General features: G+C 38.5%; 1 protein-coding gene across 3 annotated transcripts in view; it reads left to right on the forward strand.

Annotated features, from left to right (window-relative positions):
• The window catches only part of LOC124621807 (myelin expression factor 2), a 115,723-nt gene that overhangs the window by 38,679 nt on the left and 57,248 nt on the right, over positions 1-19,796 (forward strand). For all 3 annotated transcript variants that reach the window (XR_006980571.1, XM_047147244.1, XM_047147243.1), the window contains exons 5-7: positions 8,292-8,445; positions 9,168-9,323; positions 16,354-16,437. Coding sequence is in view for 2 of the 3 variants with exons in the window: in XM_047147244.1 (XP_047003200.1) it covers positions 8,292-8,445; positions 9,168-9,323; positions 16,354-16,437 (394 nt within the window). In the remaining variant the exon portion in view is untranslated. The remainder of the gene's footprint in view (positions 1-8,291; positions 8,446-9,167; positions 9,324-16,353; positions 16,438-19,796) is intronic.

Below are 19,796 nucleotides of genomic sequence, written 5' to 3' on the forward strand. Positions count from 1 at the left end.
CTGGAAGGTTTGGAGAGGGTGATTTTGAGGAAGAGGAGGTGGGTCCCGCTGCGGCGGAGGACAGAACTGTTCCAGGCAGGGTTCAATTTGGATGATGTCTTGGGGAATTGGATCATTAGGAGTAGGATTAGGATCATTTTTCTTGGTGGCAAAGTGATATTTCCAGCAGTGAGTACGAGTGTAGGACAGTAAATCTTTGACGAGGGCTGTTTGGTTGAATCTGGGAGTGGGGCTGAAGGTGAGGCCTTTGGATAGGACAGAGGTTTCGGATTGGGACAGAGGTTTGGAGGAAAGGTTAACTACTGAATTAGGGTGTTGTGGTTTCAGATTGTGTTGATTGGAATTTTGAGGTTTTGGAGGGAGTGGAGCTGGAAGTGGGAGATTGAGTAGATGGGAGACTGGGTTTGTGTGCAATGAGAGGAGGTTGAGGTTTCCTGGAAAGGTTGTGAAGGGTGAGTGAGTTGCCTTTCCGGAGGTGGGAAACCAGGAGATTGGATAGTTTTTTGAGGTGGAGGGTGGCATGCTGTTCTAATTTGTTGCTAGCCTGTAGTAGGATGCTCTGAACAGCTGGTGTGGATGTGGGAGAGGAAAGATTGAGGACTTTTATTAAGGATGGGAGTTGACGGGTGTGTTCATTGGCTGAGTTGATGTGTAGGTGAAAGATTGTGTGAGGGCAATGGATTGTTTAGTTTGGAACTGGTATAGGGACTGATGGAAAGAAGGGTTACAGCCAGAGATGGGAACTCTTAAGTGTGAGGCCTTTGGGGGTAATGCCAAATGTCAGACAAGCCTGAGAAAATAGAATATGGGAGCGTAATCTGCCTAGGGTGAAGGCATGTTTGCGGAGGGAATGTAAATAAAACTTAATGGGGTCGTTGTGGGGGTGTTGTGAGGGTGACATGGTATTAGAAGGTGGAAAGTGTAACATGAGGCTGAAATGAAAATAAAAATATATGGGGAGGGATAAAGGTGGACTGGAAAGTAACTGGAGATCTGGTGTATGTGTATGTGTGGATGGATATATATATATATATATGAATATAATAGAGGGAAACATTCCACGTGGGAAAAATATATCTAAAAAGAAAGATGATGAAACTTACCAAACAAAAGCGCTGGCAGGTCGATAGACACACAAACAAACACAAACATACACACAAAATTCTAGCTTTCGCAACCAATGGTTGCCTCGTCAGGAAAGAGGGAAGGAGAAGGAAAGACAAAAGGATATGGGTTTTAAGGGAGAGGGTAAGGAGTCATTCCAATCCCGGGAGCGGAAAGACTTACCTTAGGGGGAAAAAAGGACAGGTATACACTCGCGCGCACACACACACATATCCATCCACATCTGTGTATGTGTGGATGGATATGTGTGTGTGTGCGAGTGTATACCTGTCCTTTTTTCCCCCTAAGGTAAGTCTTTCCGCTCCCGGGATTGGAATGACTCCTTACCCTCTCCCTTAAAACCCATATCCTTTTGTCTTTCCTTCTCCTTCCCTCTTTCCTGACGAGGCAACCATTGGTTGCGAAAGCTAGAATTTTGTGTGTATGTTTGTGTTTGTTTGTGTGTCTATCGACCTGCCAGCACTTTTGTTTGGTAAGTTTCATCATCTTTCTTTTTAGATATATATATATATATATGTGCGCGCTCGTATACCTGTCCTTTTTTCCCCCTAAGGTAAGTCTTTCCGCTCCCGGGATTGGAATGACTCTTTACCCTCTCCCTTACAACCCACATCCTTTCGTTTTTTCCCTCTCCTTCCCTCTTTCCTGATGAAGCAACCATTTGTTGTGAAAGCTTGAATTTTGTGTGTATATTTGTGTTTGTTTGTGTGTGTATCGACCTGCCAGCACTTTTGTTTGGTAAGTCACATCGTCTTGTTCCGGTTTAACTCCCATTATCGTAATTTGGTAATAATATATCTAATACGTAAATAGGACCTTCTTCCAAGAGTGTAGCTCCAGTGTGTGTGTGCTGTGGCTTTTTTGACCATTCATTGTGTTTGTGTTTATTTTCCTCAGGTTTATTCGTATGATAAACGGATTGTAGTTGTATAATCCCTCTCCATACTTCACAGTAGGGCAGAGGTAGGTAGCATGATGATATTTTGCTGACATACCCAAATTTAAATATATACATTGGCCAATAATAATGCACTTATTTGTCTCTTCTCACAACAGTTCTGTTGTTTAATTTGCATCCTTACAGGATCAATTTTATTGTTCCCAGGCACTGTCTTGTGTAATCAGTGGATTGGAAGTAGACATTTTACTGTAAATGTGAACATGCTGTTGCTGAATAGTTGTTCGTAACCACATCATTTGATACATCTATTCATCAGTTGATGTAGTATGTGGCTTGTTTTCTCTAGCTTTGATGAGTTTCAAAACCCTTTACTCTGTTATCTGACTTTCACCTTTGTTGTGGGGGGTAAACCCCAATTGCATGAGACATTTTAAGTAGGAATGAGCAAAGAAAGTGGAACTTTTGCCAGAATTTAAAGTTCAGAATGGTTCCACACACTGAAATGAAGTCTTTCAAATATTGGTGGACTTTTTATATTATTTCGCTGTACTACCATACAGTGAAAAGTGTACGTGTCTGAAATTCGGTGTTAGATTGTAATTTTAAGTCCTGAGGTATTTACAACGCCCAGAAGTCTACATTCAGAAATGCTTGCACTGACACACGCATACAGATTGTTACAGGTTCTGTGCTGTTGATCAGATTTGTGGTACTGTACTGGATCACCCCCTGGCCTTCTCATCACATTAGTCTCTCAGATCGCGACCAGTGAATAAAAAGTTTTAATCTAAAACTTAAAGTTATTTCAGCTAGTGCTGGTCCATACCTACAAATGTCACTCTACAGCCTTGATGGTTACATTTGTATCTTATCTCTGACAGATATCACTGGACATACAATTTAGTAGATAAATCAAACTTTGAAAGATACATAAATTATACAAAGAAAACTTTGTATTGTAGTAAAAACCATTTTTACCATTTCCAAATGACTTGAAAATAATGGTGTAATACATGGGAAACAACTTCGTAAGTTGTGCACATTACATACAGTGCCCCCCTTAGAATTTATTAGTTTCATATAGTGTCAGTGGGCATAAAAAATACTAACAAAGGCCTTGTTTATTATCTAATTAAAGTTAGTTGAGTTTTTTGCTACATTTAGTAACCGACATGAAATTTACGGACACTTTAGCCAACAAATTACACTAAAAATAATGCAAATCGAGCAGCAGTCCTGTTGATTTACTTGTTTGCAAAGCTAAGGTGATTTGTTTGGCATTTTATTATTTAAACTCGCAGCTTACAAAAAGTGCAGTTCACTTTTATAAAGTGTTGAAAATTTAAACCGCATCCTGCAAAAGTGACTTACGCAGGTGTATACAGTAGCCTAGATTTATTATGGTGTTCTACACTTTTCGTTAAGAAAACTGTGTGAAATACTGTTAAAGTGCATTAAATATGGCAATACACCACAGATAGATACGTCACTGCTGTCTTTATAACACTGTCTTCGTAAACTAGCAGCCAAGTTGCAACTTTCAAATCAACCTAGACACGGAGGTACGGTACAATTTGGTCTGTATCCCCAGTCAAGATTACAGGGGAAGGTACCATATTAAATTTTAGCTTTTTAACAAACATTTTAGTAAACAGTAAAAATTGTTTTTATACTGACCTTTAATTTCGGGTTTTAACATAAATGTGTTGTGAATAAATGGGTACAGTAGTTACTACTTTTAACAGAAAAATCCAAAATTGTTGGTTATTTTAATATTTTAGTGAATTTCCTGTGTGGTTTTTAAGTTCGTAAACACAGTGGAAAGTGTTGTCATAGACATCTGCAGCAGAAATATAATTTCTAAAGTACACACTTTGGAGAAGTCTGTTTTTGCCAGTCTCTTTCAAAGTTAATACCTTCTGCGCAATTGATTTCCTGTAGTCTTTGAAGGCATGGGTAAAACCCAAATCTGAGGGCTGTAAGTTGGTTATGAAGTTTTATCAGCAGAAACTACAATTGCACTTGTGTAAACTTAATTTTTTTTTTAATATGCAGGGCAACAATCTACTAATGAGAAATTTCCTGTTGGGGGTTCAAATTCTTCCATCAAGCCAATGTAATTGCTTCTAGAATAATTCTAATGTCAACCACACTGGTGCTGTAGTCTGTTGGCAGTGTTCTTACCTCTTTAAAATAATGTTTTTTTTTTGATTTGTCAGTCACAAATGGTTTAATTTTTCTGTGGCCATCAGCATTTCAGCAGTGAACTTTGCCTTAGTGGCAGTTTTCACCTTTGAAGGCAAAAGTTGTTTGGCAGGATGCCAAAAGAGATACCAGCATAATTAATTTTATAAATAATTTTATTAATAATTGATTGTTCCTTTGGTTTATATTTCTTCATTTGTTCTTATAATCTGCCATTCTGCCACTCACTAATTTATTTGGTATCTACACTGTTTCCTTTGCCACATAGTTTTGTACACAACATTGTACAGGTTCTTAAACCTATCAGTACACCCATCATATGTGCTGAAGCCCTTGATCTCGAGCACGTTGGTGATCTTTAGTGCATTTTTGTTAGATCAAACTGGTCACTGTAATGTTCAAAACATACGCTGTCTGAAACCAGTTCTTCATAATTCCTTCTAGTTGTGCATATTAAGACTAACTGGCATATTTCATTGTTTGAAGTTTGGCCCAGTTCTGCTTGTACTTAGCTAACCAAAATAGCCTGTTTCCAATGATTTTGTTCAGCTTATACACAGGTATTCCTGTAGTCTCTGCTAATGCCATGATGAACTTTTAACTCTTTCGAAAATTTTTCTTTCTTTCCATTGAAAGTGTCTCTCTTTTGGTAACATCTGTATTTTCTAACTTAAAACTAGGAAAGAAAACACAACTTCCAAGGAGGAACTAAAGACACACTTCGGTCACATAATATAAGGCTACAGACATGCTACACACACTAAATGCATAGCATGTCAGTTAAGGAGGGTAGCTCTGTTGATCAAAATTGACTCACCTCATATATAGTAGTAGTTTTATCAGTGCTGCCAATGACGTCAGCCTTAGCAGACAACACTGTTCAGTGCATATACGAACCATAAAGGCAACTGCCATATATTATCAAGTGACAGATACTGGGAAGTGGATGTCCCCTGCATACAATCATAATCACAGGGTGAAGTTAACACTGATGCCATATGTTTACAGTACAGGAGTAGGTTTAATAATGAATAAAAAAAATAGGAGTAAGCTACTACAAACAGCATACTGAACGCATTATTGTGGCCAAGATAGACACAAAGCCCACACCTACTACAGTAGTAAAAGTTTATATGCCAACTAGCTCTGCAGATGTTGAATAAATTGATGAAATGTACGATGAGATAAAAGAAATTATTCAGGTAGTGAAGGGAGACGAAAATTTAATAGTCATGGGTGACTGGAATTTGGTAGTAGGTAAAGGAAGATAAGGAAACATAGTAGGTGAATATGGAATGGGGGAAAGGAATGAAAGAGGAAGCCGCCTGGTAAAATTTTGCACAGAGCGTAATTTAATCATAGGTAACACTTGGTTCAAGAGTCATTAAAGTAAGTTGTATACATGGAAGAGGCCTGGAGATACCAGGTTTCAGATGGATTATATAATGGTAAGACAGAGGTTTAAGAACCAGGTTTTAAATTGTAAGACATTTCCAGGGGCAGATGTGGACTCTGACCATAATCTATTGGTCATGAACTGCAGATTAAAACTGAAGAAACTGCAAAAAGGTGGAAATTTAAGAAAATGGGACCTGGATAAACTGTCAGAACCAGAGGTTGTAGAGTGTTTCAGAGAGAGCATTAGGGAACGACTGACAAGAATGGGGGCAAGAAATACAGTAGAAGAAGAATGGGTAGCTTTGAGAGATGAAATAGTGAAGGCAGCAGAGGATCAAGTAGGTAAAGATGAGGGCTAATAGAAATCCCTGGGTAACAGAAGGTATAGTGAATTTAATTGAGGAAAGGAGAAAATATAAAAATACAGTACATGAAGCAGGCAAAAAGGAATACAAATGTCTCAAAAATGAGATCTACAGGAAGTGCATAATGTCTAAACAGGAATGACTAGAGGACAAATGTAAGGCTGTAGAGGCATATATCACTAGGGGTAAGACAGACTGCCTACAGGAAAATTTGAGAGACCTTTGGAGAAGAGAGAACCATTTGTATGAATGTAAAGAGCTCAGATGGAAACCCAGTTCTAAGCAAAGAAGGGAAAGCAGAAAGGTGGAAGGAGTATATAGAGGGTCTATACATGGGTGATGTACTTGAGGACAATATTACGGAAATTGAAGAGGATGTAGAGGAAGATGAAATGGGAGATAGAATACTGCGTGAAGAGTTTGACAGAGCACTGAAAGACCTGAGTCGAAACAAGGCCCCGGGAGTAGACAACATTCCATTGGAACTACTGATGGCCTTGGGAGAGCCAGTCCTGACAAAACTCTACCATCTGGTGAGCAAGATGTATGACACAGGCGAAATACCGTCAGGCTTTAAGAAGAATATAATAATTCCAATCCCAAAGAAAGCAGGTGTTGACAGATGTGAAAATTACCAAACTATCAGTTTAATAAGTCATGGCTGCAAAATACTAACGCAAATTCTTTACAGACAAATGGAAAAACTGGTATAAGCATTCCTTGGGGAAGATCAGTTTGGATTCCATAGAAATATGGGAACATGTGAGGCACTACTGACTTTACGACTTATCTGAGAAGCTAGATTAAGAGAAGGCAAACCTATGTTTCTAGCCTTTGTAGATTTGGAGAAGCTTTTGACGATGTTGACTGGAATACTCTTTCAAATTCTGAAGGTGCAGGGGTAAAATACAGGGAGCGAAAGGCTATTTACAATTTGTACAAAAACTGGATAGCAGTTAAGAGTCGAGGGGCATGAAAAGGGAAGCAGTGGTTGGGAAGGGAGTGAGACAGGGTTGTAGCCTCTCCCTAATGTTATTCAATCTGTATATTGAGCAAGCAGTAAAGGAAACAAAGGAAAAATTTGGAGTAGGTATTAAAATCCATGGAGAAGAAATAAAAACTTTAAGCAGTTAAACGGAATGGACAGTGTCTTCAAGGGAGAATAAAAGATGAACATAAATAAAAGCAAAACGAGGATAATGGAATGTAGTTCAATGAAGTCTGGTGATGCTGAGGGAATTAGATTAGGAAATGGCACTTAAAGTAGTAAAGGAGTTTTGCTATTTGAGGAGCAAAATAATCGATGATGGTCGAAGTAGAGAGGATATAAAATGTAGACTGGCAACGGCATGATATTGCAGGATCATATGAATTGCAAGTGCAGAAAACCTCTGTCTGTTTTCAAAAATGTGATTAGAACATTATTATTTCTTCTGATATTTCAGGAGCCACTTCAACAGTGGCATAAATGTTTATGGCCTAAATACAAGGGTTGGAACTTTAATAGTGACAACTAATTATTTACAGCTTGGAAAAAATACACTTCTTTCAAAGTTTTACTGACCTTCAAAGTAGTCACCAGCATTGTGTATAACCTGTTCCAAGCAATGTGGAAGTTGTAGGATACTCTTAGCAGTGCTGGTTTTGTTGACAGTTTGAGCAGCGCAGTCTATTGCCTCCTGAATTTGTAGCAGTTCTGAAGTGAATGCCGTCAAGTGTTTCCTTCAGTTTAGAAATTGAGTTTAACTCACGAGGACTTAAGTCAGGGGAGTGCAGTAGGTGGTATAGCATTTAAGAGCCCCATCAGTCAAACAAATAAGTAACAGCTTCCACTGTACGTGCTTGAGCATTGTCCTGCAAATTGATGGTCAGAACCTGCAGAAAGTGTCATCGCTTCTGTCTTTAAGCTGGTCATAGGTTGTGTTCCAAAAATGAACATCATAGAGACAGAAGTAATGCCACTTCCTGCATTTTGTATGAGCTGTAAATAAATAGTTGCCAATTTTAAAGTTCCAACCTCGTATTACAAGAAATGTGGATATCACAGATGTGTGCTCAAAATTTGATGGATATTTGATTGAAAAGAATCAAAAGCGCATTTTTTTGCTCTTTATTTTAAATGATCAAGAATGAAAGTCGTGTTTCGTTAAGAAGTCACAGATATGCCCATATTGGCATAGTATGTGAAAAGTTCAGAACTATTTTTGTGTTTTCCTGTACGTTGAATGTTACAAGAATTTAATTTTTATTAGTGCTAGTCTTTCCCTTGTATTTTAATGTGTTTTTTCCTTTTTCAGCTGGACTACAAAGTAGACGAAAAGAAGCTAAAAGAAGTATTTAAACTGGCCGGAAAAGTGGTCAGTGCAGAAATTAGTACTGATAAAGAAGGCAAGAGTAGGGGATTTGGTGTTGTTGAATATGAACATCCAGTGGAAGCTGTTCAAGCTATTTGTATCCTTCCGTATTTCTATTGTGCCTTTGTGTGTTCATGTATATCTGGACATCAATGTGGTCTTTTGTGCACAAAATGTTTATTTGGCAACTGTTAGGAAAGCAGGAGAAATCTCTAATTTTAGAGGCAGTTACTGTACTGGCTAGAATTATTCTATTAGGATGCCACATCCAGATAGGTGTATAAAACCTCAGACATTCCATGTATTCACTTTCATGAAATTCATGTTTTGTCTGGAGTTTTAAATGTAGAGAAAATGTAAGTGCAAAATATGTAACAGGTGAACATTAAGGAAATAAGACGTTTCTCTTTTGTGCAAGCATCATTAAAATAAGTGACCTACTCAGCTTTGAAAGAGAGAATAATATAACAGGATTGAATATTTCATCTCTTATGTTTAGATGTGACATTTGCAACATTTTTATGTACAGTGGACAGTTAATGAAATTTCTTTAAATGGCATGCACATACCAGCAGAGTACTTTCAATTATTAGTCAAAGAATGAGCCAGCACAGATGCACGTGGCAAAATTAAAATACTGAAAAAAATTAGTATCTGTAAGACATGTATAATAGTGCACCATTCAGTGAAGATTTTGGAAGGGCTTAGATAGCTTGAAGTAATTGCCAATCTGCTGTTTCTAAATCTCGGTTTAGTTTGTCTTTAATTCATGGTGTATTTCTCATAATAGTTGTATAATTTCCTTAATGATTTCTCCAGCTATGTTGCATAATCAGATGTTGTACGACAGGAAAATCACTGTAAGGATGGATCGCATAGAACACAAACAAGAAGGACCATTGAAACTTCCTGAAGGTTTGAGAGGCCTAGGAATGGGTCTTGGTGCTGGCGGAGCTCCACTTCAGGATGTTGCAAGTATGGAAAATTATTTTTTTTAATGTTACAGATTGAAGTGACAGTGTGTAATTAATGTTACTAATATACATGGAAGTACAAGGTATGCCTTTCAATTTGTCAGTTAGGGACTTGAAAGCGTAGAATCTATTTTTGACAAAAGTTGCACCCACATTTTTGTTTATAAATAATCAAATATAATTATATGAATGTGTGGTGTCTGTTTCAACAAATGATCATTTCTGTTGAGAAATGCATAAACATTTTACCCCATCAGTCAACAAAGTGCTTATCTGATAAGTGTTTTTTGACACTTTTTTCCACTCAGTTCAATAATTACAGAATTTGCAGAATATTCATGTTTTTCGGGGCATTAATAGCTGTGCAACCCGTACTTGACAACACATGTTGAACCGACAAGGCACCTATTCATAGAATTAGGAATGAAAATAACTGTTTGCATGTTTGGGGAAGAACTTTGAAGTACTCAAAATATGTTGACAGGTTGTGTTTTCGTTTAGGTGTGGACACAGTAAATAGTTAAGACATGAGTGTGAATGAACTAGACTTAAGACTGCCAGAGAGGGAGGACTGGTGTGGGGAAATGAGCCCGTGCCTTGTCCAAGCAGGGCAGCAGTCTGCACAAAGCATTTCCGCGACAGCAGAACTAGGACATCATAGAGATTGCCATCCCTTCTGGTGTTGAGTTTTAATGAGCTCTGTGATGTCTGGGATTGGTCTCACCAGATAGTTCAAAGCACAACACAACATTCAGTAACGGGTACCATGCAAGTTGGTATAGCCGTAAACAGGGTAACTAGACCCAACCTCTACTGTTATTTGACGCAACTACAATTAAAAACTGCCACTGGAAACTACCATGTTAAAAGCAAGTTGGTTGGAATGTAAGTGACTATTGTACCAGCTTTCAAACATAAGCATTCCTTTGTTATAATGCTAGGTCCTGTTGCAGATTTGTTACATGGTGTATATCTTGGAGGCTATTCTACAGTCAACAATTTGTGTGGCACTTGAACATAGTGCACTGATGCATTGTTGCATTTGTGCACTTTTATTTTGCAAGCATGTTCTCGCGCATGTTCTTTCCAAATTTGAGTTCGCCAGATGCCCAATATTAGTAGTTGTAAAATTGGTTACATGCAATATTTGTAGAAGAAAATAAGGCTATTTAAACTGATTAAATGTTCATCTGGATAAAACTTACTATGAAATAGGGTCTGTTAGGTAACACCGTTTCTGCATTATGAGACTGAATTTGCATCTGTATTTGCTTTGATGGAAATGCAAGTTTTTTCAGGTTCCTAGTTGTAATGGAACGAACCTTAACATTAATGTCAAGAAGTTTATTCTCAAACTGCAGATATGTCTTATCTTCTTTCCTGACAGATTGTAGTCAGTCAGTTTGAAATTGTAGCTAAGTGGTATTATTAATCTTCAAAGATATCAATTTGATTTTGGATCAGTAAAAAAATTGAATTTTGTAGTGTTTTTATCCTAATGTAAATTGTCTGTGGCTCGTGGTTTAGTTGCTAGCATTGCTGCCTCTGGATCACGGGGTCCCAGGTTAGATTCCCGGCTGGGTTTGGGGTTTTCTGTGCCCAGGGACTGTTAAGTGTTGTCCTCGTCATTCCATCATTTGTGAATGTGACAAGATTGGTTTGTCAATGTAGGGACTTAGTATGGGCACTGATAACTGCGCAGTTCAGCGCCCCACAAACCAATCATCGTCTAATATAAAGTCTGTTTTTCTGAGAGGTGCTAGAGTGGAGGTAACCGTATACAGATTGTTTATTTTTCTAAGCAAGTCTTCTTTGCAACAAATTGGGTAAAATAGCAAACGGAAAAACACAAACTTTAATACCCTCTAACTCCTTTCTGGTACATAATTCATTAGGAAACAAATGACTTGTGTTGATTACTGAGGAAAGTGCATCCCCTTTTGTAGAATGTTTAAGTGGAGCAGTTACTGTGCCTATAAGTGGACAGGAGGTAACAATTTAAGAAACCGCTTCTTATGGTCATAAGACAAATGATGTATAGTCTTGGTGCTCAAAAAAACTTAAAAATTTTAAGGGAAATGTGATCTGTTGAATTTTCTAATATTGAAATGTTTCTTGAAGAATGAATTGAAGCAACAGTGGAAAAGAAGTTCCATGCAATAAAAGAAGTACAACACAAAAGTGAGAATATAGTTTACTGGCAAGGATTAAGAGGGCTTCAAAAATGGGAAGAATTGATTGTTAAAGAAAACCAGTGGGAAAGCAGATATGTGACTCAAATTGTATTTATCAAACTGAAGCTTTTCACTTTATTTTTAAAGAGGTTATCCAGATCAGAAAATGTGGAGGAGACTGATTCTTTTTCCAAGAACTTTTCACATTGCGAGAATATGCAAATGACCAATGTTGTGGCTTGTTGCTGTGACCAAGGTCGAAAAGTTGACTGTTGTGTTAATTAGGTAGGCTGCACAGTTGTGATGGTAAAGCCCATCTCACACAATAAGATTCTGTGCAAGTTTGCTAGATGATGCACATGGCTGCTGGCAAGCAGGTGGGGGTGATGGCCACCTTGCAAGCTGAACCTCTTACACGGTTATTATTTGGTGTGGAAGCTAGCTGGTGGCTTGACACCGTGAAGGGCAGGGGGCATGGGTCGGCCAAACTCTAATCTTTCTCAGTTGATTGTAAAGAAACTACTCAGTATAATAATTTGCATATCTTATAGCTTTGCTCATCAGCTTAATGATGAATTGCTTGTAATTTGGTTAATTATCATATTTCTTGTGATATTTTAGGATTAAGTAAATTACTGCAAGAATTTTGTAAGGTTTGCAGTGAAATAGATGTTGCTTTGAAATTACGTTCAGTGCATGTTAGTTCACGTTGCTGCATACCAAATGTAGCTAAATTTTTCTTCAATCTTTGAAGAATATCCCTATTACCAGGCTTGAAAAAATGGATCATATATAACGCACTTTGTCCTGAACTCGTGCATTAGTGAAAAAGTTAGATTAAAATATTCATGAAATTCCTCCTATCTTGTAAACGGTTCAGACATTGTAACAAGATTTTGGCAAATGTTAGTATACAAAGAGGAGAGTATTTCGTCATCTGATTAGTTTGTGGAACTTCCGTATTTACTGTTATATTAAAGTGACCACAGATTCTTCAATTAAATGATTTAATACTTCATAGCACCATCAACAGCTGTTGAAATGAGTTACTATGGGTTTGGAACAACAGACATGAGGAAGTTTAACTTTTTATGCTAATGACGGGTAATTTCATGAACTACTGACATGTCTTAAATGATGCTGCAATTTCAACTGCATTAGAATCTTAGTGACATAAATATTTACAAACTGTGCTGTGTTTTGGCAGGAGAAGCATATTTGAACGTGGCAACAAGGGAACTTAAGTATTACTCACAACTTGCCACTCATAATGTTTCTCTGAAGAAAATTAAAGGCAATAAGAAATCTTGTGAAAATAAATTGATAATTTTGTTGAAACTTGAAAAACTGGCCCCGAGTAGACTGCTTGCCAATTATACATGATTTGTTGACCACTACGAGCAGAATAGACACGTAATAATTAGGCAGTAAAGAAATAACAAATCAGGTAATTCAAACAACTACTTTGAAACAATAGATGACGATTGGTTGGCGACATTGAGCAGTCAAGTACTCAGGGATGATTTTTCGTGCGCCAGCCTGTACCGCTGAAATAATATTGTAGAAGTTACTGTATTTTCTTTACAAAATGACATCAGACACTAGATTATGGAGTGCGGGCTTCGTTTGGTTGTAAGTTGGTCTGCCTTCCATAACAATGAACATGCTATCTTACCTTAGATCAAAAAAGACAGAAAATGACTCATGTGTGCCGTGCTGGCTTCCTTTGCATGTGGAATAATACAAAAACTTGCCTTTTTATAAGTATGTCTTCTGCTGTTTATCGAAATAGTGAAGTAAGCTGATATGCTCTTCTGTTATCTGAAAAGATGTGTGTGTATTACATATCACGTAATTTTTATGTAATTTACATAATTATAAAAGACATTGTCATTACCGGTTGTGGACACTGAATGGAATACGAAAAGAACCGAAGTCCAGAGTTCAAAAACGGTTTGAAACATCCAGAATGGGTGTGTGCAGTGAATGAAATTAACAGCTTGATACTGAACTAACTATGAGCAGTCAGCAGTGGAACTGCTACGAGTGGCTACGCGAAGGATGGGTCCGGCTGAGGTAAGACTGAGACAGAGACAGATTGGAACGGGACCGATGCTGGAATGAGACCGGCCAATGTTGACGGAATGAGGCAGACTGTTTCCCGTTCCTGAGAACAATAAGTAGAAAGCCACAACCAAAGTGAACTATGAAAGACTGTTCTTAGAATTCGTTCCTCGCTCCTTCTGTTCAGCTTGGTGAACAGTTCCTTTGGACCCTTCAGTTCGTGAACAACCTCTCTCTACTGATGAAGCTGTGGTGTATGGGAAGGTGGTGTTGACTGTGGGACGATACAATTTGACGTAGACAACATTTGTAGTTGCTTTGATGAATGGCAGCTAGCCTTACATGTAGAAAAATGTGCAGATAAATTAGAAAAAAACTCCTGATGATTTTCAAATAAAGTGTGCTGCTTGACAGTGTCAGGTAGATTAAATGCTTGGTTTTTAATGTTGCAGAGCAATATGAAATGAAATGAGCATATAAGGATAGTAGCAGGGAAGGTGAATGGTAAACTAAAGTTTGTGTGGTGAATTTTTGAGAAATGTGGGTCATCTGTAAAGGAGACCTCATATAGTTGAGTATCTTATTGTGTTTGAAATCTGAGCCAGGTTGGATTAAAGGAAGACAACATAGCAACCCTGAGGTTGGCTGTTAGATTTGTTACTGGTAAGTTCGAACAACACACACGTTAGAGATGCGTTGGGAAATTAAATGGGAATTGCTGGAGGGGAGGTGGTGATCTTTTCATGAGCCCTATAGAGAAAATTTTGAGAACAAACTTCAGAGTGTGATTGTACAGCCACCAATGTACATTTTATGTAAGGACCAAAAAGGTAAGAGATATTAGACCTCGTACAGATGCATGTAGACAGTTGTTTTTTCCCTCACTCTGCAAATGGAACAGGTAAGGAAATAGAGGTACGGGGTACCTTCTGCCACACACCATTCTGTGGCTTGCGGCGTATTTATGTAGATGTAGATTACTGTTGTTTTAAAGTATACCTTACTATTGTTTTAAAGTGTACCTTACATAATATAAAACTTCATAATGTATATTTATCTTCCACTTTGGAGTGATAATGAAATGCAGAGTTAGACAATAGTTATTGTCCTACATAATACTTCCAGCACTGCCAAGAGAAGTGACACAGGTATTAGTGTTGGTGTTCACGAACAACTGAAATTGCTAAAATCAACAAAGCTTCAGCACCTGATGGAATGCCTATCAGTCTCTAGCAGATTTTAGTCTGGGTTAGCCCTCTTTCTACCATAATGTATAGCACTGGTCACACTTAACTACCAGAAGTGAACTACAAAACTTGCGTGCAATATCTTGAACATCAATTTCTTATATAAACTTCAAACATATTGTGATCCCAGATGTAATACAGTATATCACCCATGCCAACCAGCATGGTTTCCAGAAACATCGATTTGGTGAAATCTGACTTGCAGTTTTTTCAGGTGATGTCCTGAAACCCATGTACCAATGCAATCAGGTACAGTATTTTTCAATTTCTGAAAGGCGCTCGAGTTAGTACCACATCTGCACTTACTACCAAAAGTGATTGTTTGGGGTATCAAGGAAAGTTGTGACTGAATTGATTTTTCTAGTGAGGATGCAGCAAGCCAACTTGAATGGTCAGTCATTTACAGGTGTAGAATGTACAGTGGGAAGTGCTACCTGCCGTGCACTTACCAGTATTTTTGTTTTGCACAGTATGGGTGTTGACGTAGAATTCTTGTTGCAAAGAAAATTGTTTTTGAGTCACATATGGAGGGAGCAGACATGTAGTGTTAGGAGGGGGAGGTAAAACTGTCGATATTACAGTTCTTGTTACAGCCTCTCCAGTCTAGTATGTAAAGTAAGTGTCCCCTTGGTGCTACTAGCTGCTGGTCAATTCTTGGAGTTGGGATGTGGGGATTATGGGGATTATTGGACCCTTCCTTGGCCTTTCCTGGGTCCTCTTTTGCAGTTTCACAAGTAATGAGATACATCCCAACTATTTTGACTAATAAATTATCTTTCACACCAGATGCTTTTTACTTTTAACATTAAGCATCTTCAGTGATCATTCCTCTCTCCCCCCCCCCCCCCCCTTTATTTCCTAACATCCTTCTACAAACAGATGTTAAATTTTTAGAATTTTTGTTTCCATGTTGTGTAAATTTTTTGCCAATGGGTGACCACAGAACATGAAAACAAAATTATATTCTGTCTCTGTGAAGTGCAGTGTGCTAAAAATTGAATACTTTTATTAGTCACAAAAGACAAATATAACTTACTTACAGAAATTGCATCTTTGCTAGTCTGTGATTGTAAAAGAGATTAGTTGGCTCCTGAAGAGACATTACCAGCTAAAGTACACCATCTCACAAAGCCTGTGAAAGACAGTGTACTCCTTAGTGTGTGGTGTTTATCACTGAGAGTGCAGACAATATTGTCTGGCAGACCGTACATGTGATAGTCAGACTGAACGTCTATAACTCCGCTATTTGGAAACATTGGTGGAAGCTGGACATGCATTAGATACCTGGCCTAAAACTGCATTCCACAACTCTTGTATCACAAAGGCTCTCAATTCCTGGTAGAACATAACTTAAGGTTATAGATATGAAAATGTCTGGGGCTTTAGTTCTGCCTTTAGGAACATCAAAAGCTATTCCTGCTGCAGACGAAGTTGAAATTCTCTTCTCCATATCCCCTAAACAAAATATGTCTATGTAATAATGATAAACACAGCTTGTGATACTTTTACAAAAGTTTGAAGATATCATTATTGATTGAATTTCCAGGAAATTTACCAAGTGTAAGTGACCATGTGGGTGGTCTGGTTGGAGCTGTTGCAGGAGGTGCAGCAGGATTGGGCACTGGAATAGGTAAGTTCCCAGTGTCATTTGCAAAACATACTGTTGAATGATGTGCTGGCTGATAGAGCTTAGGGTCGGGTACAAACCATTTATCAGAATGGTGCTGCTTCTCTATAATTTTGCTGTGTTTGCAATGAAAATTGTTTCGTTAATTTTCCAAAAGATAAGCAAACTGATTCCTTAAGACAATAGTGCAAATTGAAATATGAAAATTATATTTAAATTTTGAGTGGTGGTGACAGAGGAGTAGTAGGACGACGACTCAAATAGGTGCTAGTGGGTACAAAAAGAACACTACACAACAGGTGTGTGTGTGTGTGTGTGTGTGTGTGTGTGTGTGTGTGTGTGTGTGTGTGTGTGTGTGTGTTTCCATGTTTCCATTGATGCTATCCATTACAGTGGCATGGTAGTTCTGCTGCATGTCCCAATGAGATCTAAAAACTCGGGAACATTTGTAAATTTGCTCCAATGGTGTGTTAGAGTGAAATGTGGTTGATGTCCCTCAGTACACATCCCTGTTTAATGTTTAACTCGCAAAAGTTTGTTATATGTCTGTTATTGAGTAGAATGTTGTTGCACAGTTTGAATTTAGAGATGAAAGTTAGAGGAGCAATGAGTATGCGTCACATTTTGTGTGAAACTCAAGAAAACCTTAACGGTTATGATGTTTAGACCAAGGTTGTCTTCACAAAGGCTCGGAAAGGCTGATCAGGTTAGGTCAAATTTCAAAGCCATGCTGACTGTTTTATTTGACTTTAAAGGATTAGTTCATCATGAATTCTTGTAACAGGGATCAACTGTTAATTGATGGTCCTATTGGTCCATGTTGAGTCCTGCGAGAAAATGAGGGAAGGAAACTTCCCGAAATGGGGAGACAATTCGTGGCTTTTGCATCATGATAATGCACTCGCATATTCATCCTTGTTGGTGTGTGACTATTGCGTTAAAAACGAAATCACTGTGCTGTGTCATCCTCCATACTCTGCAGAGCTGGTTCTACAGACTTTATTTCCAAAGTTGGAAACTCTGTTTAAAGGACCAGGATTTACAATGGTAGACGAGATCAAAGAAAATTGGCAAACGGCTCTTTGCACATTCCAGCAAGAGGCATACCACGTCTGCTTCCGGAAGTGGAAAAGGTGTTGGGAGCAGTCTGTCAGTTTTTGAGGAGAGTATTTTGAAGGAGACCATGCACAATAAGTAAACAGTAAAAAATCTTGTAGACGAAGTTCTGAAATATTTTGAACAGGCCTTGTATTGTGAACAGTTCAGTGATACCAGTCAAGCAGTAGGTGTCCCATGAAAATAGTGGACAAAACATATAGTGGCAGAAAAGCCACAACACATGAGGACATGCTTAAATATTACATCTATTTATTTTCTGTAGAGATAGCATCATACATGGATCTCACTGCAAGTTTTAGTAAAACATACTGTTAACAATGTCTACAAGATGTGCCACATTGAAAAATGTAACATACACACTACCTTCCATAAATTTGGAGACCGCATATTGCAATGTAACGAGAGGTGAATGATCTACATGAGTTACTGGTTAGAACAGGTATGTTGTTTACAGTTCAGTTGTTTTGTTTTGTATGAATATAGGACACACAGCAAAAGTAACCCCAAAGTGCCAGATTGCTTATGATTAACAGATGAAGTTCATCATTTTGCACCCACCAGTGTCAGACAAATATCAAAGAAATTGGTTATTTCCAGCATGAAGATAATCTTCACTCCAGCACCTGGGAAAACGGCAAGTCAGTCCATGAATTGACTGTTTAATTCAACACAACTAGGGACACACCTGTGAATGAGTCAACAGTGAGGACAGCACCTGGCAAAAAAACAGCTTCCAGGATTATGAAGCAGCAGAAAAGCCATTGTTGCACACTGTTAACATGAAGCAAAGGCTTCAGTGGGATATGACATTCCAAAATTGGACAGGAGCCATTGGGAAAGTCTTCCTCGCATTTGAAATATTTGGAAGTAGACTCCATCAATTTGTCTGCCTTTTATCGCATGAATACTTGAATCCTCAGTGTGTAGTTTCAGCTATGAAACATGGGGGGGGGGGGGGGGGGGGGTTGTGGTGGTGTAGGGTCTTTTGGATGGAATAAAGTCTGAGATTTGGTGAAAGTAGACGGAAAAAACGAGCCAAAAGGGTATTATACACCGACATCTGGTTTGCGTCTGACTGGAAAAGGGTTCTTCTTGCAGAAAAACAGCACGAAACATACAGCCAACTTGTCAGAGCTGTCACTTCTGTAGAGCTTCAGAAAGTTCTGGGAAATGTGGAATGGCCTCCCCTGTCCCCAATAGTAACCCAATCAAGCTACTGTGGGTGAATTGGACTGGATGATCTGAAAATGGGAATCTTGAGAGGGACACACTTGTGGAACTAAAAAATGAAATTTACCTAAGGGCCGTGCAGTGAAGGTGTTACTTTGTTTTTGCTACCAGTTGTGGCAGTTCATTGTGTGACCTTCAGGCTGCATATGCACCTCAAAAAAAAATAAGACATTGGCATACTGGGGCCATATGTTTCTGCATGGCCCCAGTAAGCCAATGTCAATTAAGTTTGCGGTGCATAGGGGCCAGAAGATGCGATTATGAATTGCCAAAACCGGTGGTGAACAAAATCACATCACAATTGCATGGCTGTTTGGTGAATTTCATTGTTTAATATTTGACCAGCCTATGTACCATGTCCACAATGGGTAAACATACACTTCTGGGGGAGGCCCTGCAGCAAGAATGGAGACTAATTTCAACCAATACCCTAGCAAAATCAACCTATCACAGGCTGAGATTATGCGAGGCAGTGATGAAAGCAGAGTAGCTGTTTTGAGGAATCTAAAATTCAATAGTTTAATTACCTATGTATTGTGTGAGCTTAATAAACTATTGAATCCCCCCCCCCCCCCCCCCCCCCCCAATTTTGGGTAGTGTATCAGTTTGTTATCATTAAGTGACAAAGTACTCACAGCAGGTAAAACCTGATGATTTTCACTAGCCTTAGAAGGGGTTTCATGGCATTTTGCAACAATCTTAGAATAGCTGCATGGGCTGGTAGAGGTATCAGAGCTACTTTAAATGCTATGGTCTTTGCAACACCTATGCAGATTGTCTTCCAGTTGAGACAGCTGCTCTGTATACCACGGCCCCAGTATCTTGGTCTGCTATCAGATCATCAGTAAACTAGTCAGTCATTTCAGTGGGATTGTGGTTCTGTATTTCATTGCTCACTACTTCCTATGGTTCTATAGAAAGATTTGTTGAAGGAGCTGGTTGTTATTGTATAGTCCAGTTGGCATTTCCCCAAGCATTGCTATACTTGCATTCTTTATACTTGTATTATTGCT

This window comes from Schistocerca americana, chromosome 7, assembly GCF_021461395.2.
Source record: "Schistocerca americana isolate TAMUIC-IGC-003095 chromosome 7, iqSchAmer2.1, whole genome shotgun sequence".
Lineage (NCBI taxonomy): Eukaryota > Metazoa > Arthropoda > Insecta > Orthoptera > Acrididae > Schistocerca > Schistocerca americana.